Source organism: Gossypium arboreum, chromosome 1 (assembly GCF_025698485.1).
Source record: "Gossypium arboreum isolate Shixiya-1 chromosome 1, ASM2569848v2, whole genome shotgun sequence".
NCBI classification, from domain to species: Eukaryota; Viridiplantae; Streptophyta; class Magnoliopsida; order Malvales; family Malvaceae; genus Gossypium; species Gossypium arboreum.
Window position 1 is genome coordinate 105,115,521 of NC_069070.1, and position 6,113 is coordinate 105,121,633.

Consider the following 6,113-nt stretch of genomic DNA (forward strand, 5'->3'; position numbering starts at 1 on the left):
GGATCTAAAGTTTAAACATGTGGACTAATATATTTCTTTCATGTTGATTTTGGAGAATTGTCCAAGCATCTTTAGCAAATTCACACATGGATATTTTCTTAAATTGTTCCATAACTAGTCCACTAAAAATGTGAATTACCTTTATTCTTAACAGTATATTTACCTCTTTTTTCTTTCGGGGTTATAATGCAGTGATAATAGTAGATTAAATCCAACCATCTTCAACAACTCTTGATGTGCTTCATCAATGGACTTAATAAAATCCCTTATTTTTGCTTTCCAATAGGTATGATTTACCACTCCTATCAACAAAAGTGGAGTAAGATGGAACCACCTTTCTTCATGGCTTAGATAGATGTAAACCAAACTTGGGATCTCCTTCAATTGTGCCTAAAATTAAGCTCCAATACCAATGAAAGCACATTGGCTTGAATCTATCAAACTTTTCTATTGCAATTGATGTTGTAAGAATAGAAACGCAAAAGAGTAATAGGAAACAAAGATTGTTTATGAAGATCATATTAACAATCTTATCTCTATGAAACCTTTCTTTTAGAATTAATACACTAAATAATTTCCGGATATAATAAATAATTTAATCCATATCTATCCAATTCTAGGTTAATCAGCCTTATTATTATACAATTGTTTGCAAACATTATGCTTGAATATCTTCACTTACAAAGTAAATCAACTCTCCAATAAATACTTAATAACAAGGTAAATCTACACACCAGAATGTTCCCAAAGATGAAAAAATATAGTTTTAACAAACATAGTACAATATTGTGGTAGCCAAGAGCCTTATATTTCCATAACAAGGTACCTTGGTGTTCATTAAGTTGGGGACTTATTGAGTCACTTGGTAATTTTACGCGAGAAAATTTTTTTTTTTTATCATTATAACAGTGGGAGAATGGGAAGGGGATGACAAAGTGTGGACCTATATCATTTTAGTGTGAAATAGAAGCTTTAACTATTGCTGCAAACAAGAAATTTGATAACATGATTTTAGCAACAAAAGTACACTAAATGTGGTTAGGTAAAAAATTACCAGTAAACTTATGGCATATAATTGATACGCTGAGTTACTGAGCTAATTAGGATTAGTGTAATTTGTTGAGTGAGTCAAAAGTTGTAACATATGATTAGGGATCTCAGCCCAATGTTGATATTCAGATCCTATCGGCTGCGACCTTATTAGCGGACAAAGAGAAATAGTGAGGGAGTGTGGGCAAATCAAGAAAAGCATCGAACATCTTCAGCCTCTCCTCAACGATAAGAAAAACAAGAGGTGTCTGATTTCCTCCTCCTCACATCCAATCATTTCTCCCTTTGCGCTTCACGTCCACATCTTCCCCATTCCCATCCACCGTTACATAAACTCCTTTTCCCCCCCTCTCTCACAGTTTCCTTGTCTCTTTGCCTTCACAACTTACAACTCAGCGTCTCCACTCTCTTTCTCTCTTCGCCTCCAAATGGCTTCTGCCACCACTTCCACCACTTTTTCCCTCCTCAAAACCACCGCCTCCACCACCTCTTCCTCCGCCTCCCGCTCTTCTGCATCCCTCATCCGCCTTCCCTCCACTCGCCGCCACCTCAAATCCTCTTCTCTCATCCACAGCCTAGGCTTCTCCTCCGCTGCTTCTGGGGACTCTCTGCTTTCCCTCCATGTCTCCTCCAAAGTTCGATCTTTCAAGGGAAAAGGGTCAAGAGGGGTTGTTTCAATGGCCAAGAAGAGTGTTGGGGACTTGACTGCCGCTGATTTGAAAGGGAAGAAAGTGTTTGTGAGGGCTGACTTGAATGTTCCATTGGATGATAGCCAGAACATCACTGATGACACCAGGATTCGTGCTGCTATTCCCACCATCAAGCATTTGATTCAGAATGGAGCTAAAGTCATTCTCTCTAGCCACTTGGTGAGTTCATTTCTCTTGATTCTACTTAGTTCTTGTGTCTTGAGATTTATGGCCTTTAATGGTTAATTGACTTAATTGAATCAATTGTCAAAGCTCAATAATGTAGTTTAATGGAAATAAAAGTTTCTAGGTTTGATTTAACCAAATACAAGTTCAATGGTCCCAAGTACAAATGTCGATGAGCAGATAAGTTGTTGTTTGATAATGTGTGTATACCATAATACTGTAAATGGATGTACTTTAAGTTTTCAGATAAATACGTAGCCATTTAAGCCTTCTACATAGAATAGTGGGTTCTTAACCATTTGGGCTTGAGCTGTAAGAATTGAAGCAATTGTTCATTGAATTTTCAGGGGCGGCCAAAGGGTGTTACTCCAAAATTCAGCTTGGCTCCTCTTGTACCCAGGCTTTCTGAATTACTTGGCATTCAGGTAATTAACGAAAGCTGAAAATTTTCCAGTTATAAGATGTTCATCCATTGTATGACAGTAACACTCATTAACTAAGCAGGTTGTCAAGGCTGATGACTGCATTGGTCCAGAAGTAGAAAAGTTAGTTGCTGCACTTCCTGAAGGTGGTGTTCTTCTTCTTGAAAATGTTAGATTTTACAAGGAAGAGGAAAAGAATGAACCTGAATTTGCAAAGAAGCTTGCTTCGTTAGCTGATCTCTTTGTCAATGATGCATTTGGGACTGCACATCGAGCACATGCATCAACAGAGGGTGTTACAAAATTCTTGAAGCCATCAGTTGCTGGTTTCCTTTTACAGAAGGTAGGATATGGCATTCTAAGTTCTTGAAGAAACTTGGTTTGTTTTCAATATCTGTGTTCAAATAGACATGTTTTCAAGTGAAGTTATCATTGTTTAACTCTGACATTACATTTAAACTACTATGGTTTTTTTTTTTTTTTTTGTTTATGTATTATTATTGTTGTTACATTTTAACGTTTTAGGTTCCCCTTATATTCATTTGCTATTCCTATCTTGTTACAGGAACTAGACTACCTTGTTGGTGCTGTTTCAAGCCCCAAAAGGCCTTTTGCTGCCATTGTGGGTGGTTCAAAGGTCTCTTCCAAGATTGGCGTCATTGAATCACTCCTTGAGAAATGTGACATTCTCCTTCTTGGTGGTGGTATGATTTTCACATTTTACAAGGCACAAGGCCTATCAGTCGGTTCATCCCTGGTAGAGGAGGATAAGCTTGAACTTGCAACATCACTTCTTGCAAAGGCCAAGGCAAAAGGAGTGTCTCTTTTGTTACCCACTGATGTGGTCATCGCCGACAAGTTTGCCCCTGATGCAAACAGCAAGGTTTGTTTCTACTTTCTACCCCCCTTCGAAGTTTGCAGAGCAATCTATGCAAAAGAAAGCGCTAGTAATCACAGTGACCGGAGCTATAAGTGGAAATAAACTGTTCTTTTTAACCTTTATTCTCTTGTCTTAGCAAGGATAAAAACAAATTTTGCTACTTGCAGATTGTGCCAGCATCTGCTATCCCTGATGGCTGGATGGGATTGGATATTGGACCTGATTCTGTCAAGACATTCAATGAAGCTTTGGATACTACCCAAACCATCATCTGGAATGGACCAATGGGAGTGTTTGAATTTGAGAAATTTGCAGTTGGAACTGAGGTATGCTTGAATTTCTTAACTATGCACTTTAGCTCTTGATGATATTCCTGCATACGTAGAATTAAAGGTATCCCTTTTCTACTAGTTGGATATACTTTTAAGTTCATAACCACTTGCTTTCCAGTCCAAACGAGCTGAAGCAAGCCTTCCTCCAATTACTTCTATAAATTATTAAAATTCATTCCCTAATAGAAGTAATAAGGTAGGATGTATGCTTATAAGTTGCCTACCTTTAGCTAATAATAAGTTAGGATGTATGCTTATAAGGTTTCAAGATGACTGCTTTTATTTTTAATTTTTGTGTAAGTGAATGGGAATTAAGATTGCTTTCTGCTTGTAGGCTATTGCAAAGAAGCTAGCTGAACTTAGTGGCAAGGGAGTGACAACAATCATTGGAGGTGGAGACTCTGTTGCTGCTGTAGAAAAGGTTGGAGTTGCTGATGTCATGAGCCACATATCAACTGGTGGTGGTGCCAGTTTAGAATTGTTGGAAGGGAAGGAGCTTCCAGGTGTGATTGCCCTGGATGAGGCTGTTCCGGTTGCTGTGTAAGATCGAATCAAATTTTCCACATCCTCACTGTTTAGTGATTTATTCACAAATGAAATGCTTTATAATGAAAGAGATCTTTTTGTAAATGTGCAACATTAAATCACTAGAAGAGCCCTTTTCTGCCTCTTCCTTTCTTGCTCCTTCCTAAATGGTTGTCAGAAGAGTGTTGCTCAAATAAATTGCTTTATTTTTATCCAAACCTTTTCTTGCACTATGATATTATATAGCCGTCCTGTATGGTTCTCTTCTGCAAGTATTGTAATATGCCCCTTTTTTTCTTCCGTTTACATTTCATTTGATATTCTTTGTATTACAAAGTCAAAACCACATAAAAGCATGATTCGTGCTTCTGCTTGTTGAACTCTATGAAGCTAATGAGAATTCCATCTCACAAATTCTTGCAAACTCACAATTTGAATTTGATATCATTGTAGTGCCAAACTGTGAAACTTGAAGAAGACAGGGATATGATGCCTTCTTATTACTTCTAGTTTGAGCTGTTGGTGTAAATTAACCCCAAACTTTCGATCAAGTAGAGATTTATTCTGAAATTGTTACCAGAACCAGATATTTACTATTGTAAGCATGAAAAATTGCTCTAAGCATATGAATACAAATGAACAGTGGTTTAACTTAACTGATCTCCTGTGGGTGTAGAAATTATTCCATCAAGAGATTTTGCTATGCCTTTATCAGGTTTAAGCTTAGCAGTACTTTGGTTCCATGGCACTAGTTTTGGTGGTATTTTTTTTTTTTTACAATTAGAAGATAAAAGAACACCAAACAAAAGTAGTGAAATCGAAGAGCAAAAGGCAACATAAAAGACCTTGCGTAAGTTTGATATCATCAAGTGCAAATTGACTCTTAACGTTCCTGACACGGAAGTTATTATTTCAACTGTAGAAAGAGATAGAAAGGCCAAAATCTGATCAGAAATCTGTCAACAATAACGAAAGCCACATAAAAATGAGAGGCCTTTACCACTTGTACGCATCAACTTTTTGTTCTGGTCACGTAATATGTCCTGCAGAGATCATGGGAAGCCCACCCCTGAAATCTGTGTTTGTGGCCATCATTGTAGGCATATATCATTTTCCACCAAAGCATCCATTCATTTCAAGTTGTGGGTATTATTTAAATATAAAGATTTTTGCATTATTATTTTATGAAAAGACTTGGAAAGCCAATTAATGTGGGTTCAACTTATAACACCTAATAATATAAAACATGACCCAAGTGTACTTTTTAGAGCTAATTGGCATTCTCTTTGTCTTCTCAAAGCGCCCAAGTTCAAATTTCAACATTGCTTAAAACTCTTATTTTGAGTTAAAGATATCAATACCCTCATTTTCATTTAATTTGTACCCTACAATGTCTGACCATATTTAGCCAAAATGGCTATCAATGCTTTTGCCTAATGTTGAGAGAGTGTAGAGTTAATTTTCATAGCAAATAAAATAACAAGTCTGGGATTTGGAAAATCAAGAGTTTCCAAGGTTTACTTTACCTAGCTTTTAGAAAATCCAAAAACATAAACACAGGATAGGGATTAAAGCTGGGATGAATTGTTTCTATCATCTGGTTAACAAAAAAAAAAAAAAAAAGCTACGAGAGCTAACTTGCTTTGGCGAAGAGGCCATCAGGCTCCACACTTATGTTTTTGCGACAGACCACCTCCACTCAAAGATTAATACTCTTTTCCGAGCCTGCATCTCTGCAGATAGGGGCCCGGGGTCTCCCTGGGTCTGAAGCTATGGTCATGACCCATTCACTTCGTCTCGTAGATGGTTACAAGAGAAATCCCGAACATGTTATTATAAAGCTGGAAAAACTTTTCTATGTAATCGATGTGGGTAAGGGCACTTCTATATTGTTCTTTGTCCGTTTCTCTATCATATACAATTTATATAACATAATCATAATCATAATATATAAAAATATAAGAATGTGACGTAAATATATGAATTATAAAATTTAATAATCAGATGATAAGATTTGAAACCCATTTTT

General features: G+C 36.8%; 1 protein-coding gene across 1 annotated transcript; it reads left to right on the forward strand.

Annotated features, from left to right (window-relative positions):
• Positions 1-1,093: 1,093 nt before the first annotated feature.
• LOC108467103 (phosphoglycerate kinase, chloroplastic) lies at positions 1,094-4,740 on the forward strand. The gene is made up of 7 exons (XM_017767613.2): positions 1,094-1,919; positions 2,273-2,350; positions 2,430-2,690; positions 2,913-3,230; positions 3,395-3,553; positions 3,894-4,099; positions 4,538-4,740. The coding sequence occupies exons 1-7, from the start codon at positions 1,479-1,481 to the stop codon at positions 4,548-4,550; spliced, it is 1,476 nt and encodes a 491-aa protein (XP_017623102.1). The 5' UTR covers positions 1,094-1,478; the 3' UTR covers positions 4,551-4,740.
• Positions 4,741-6,113: the final 1,373 nt, after the last annotated feature.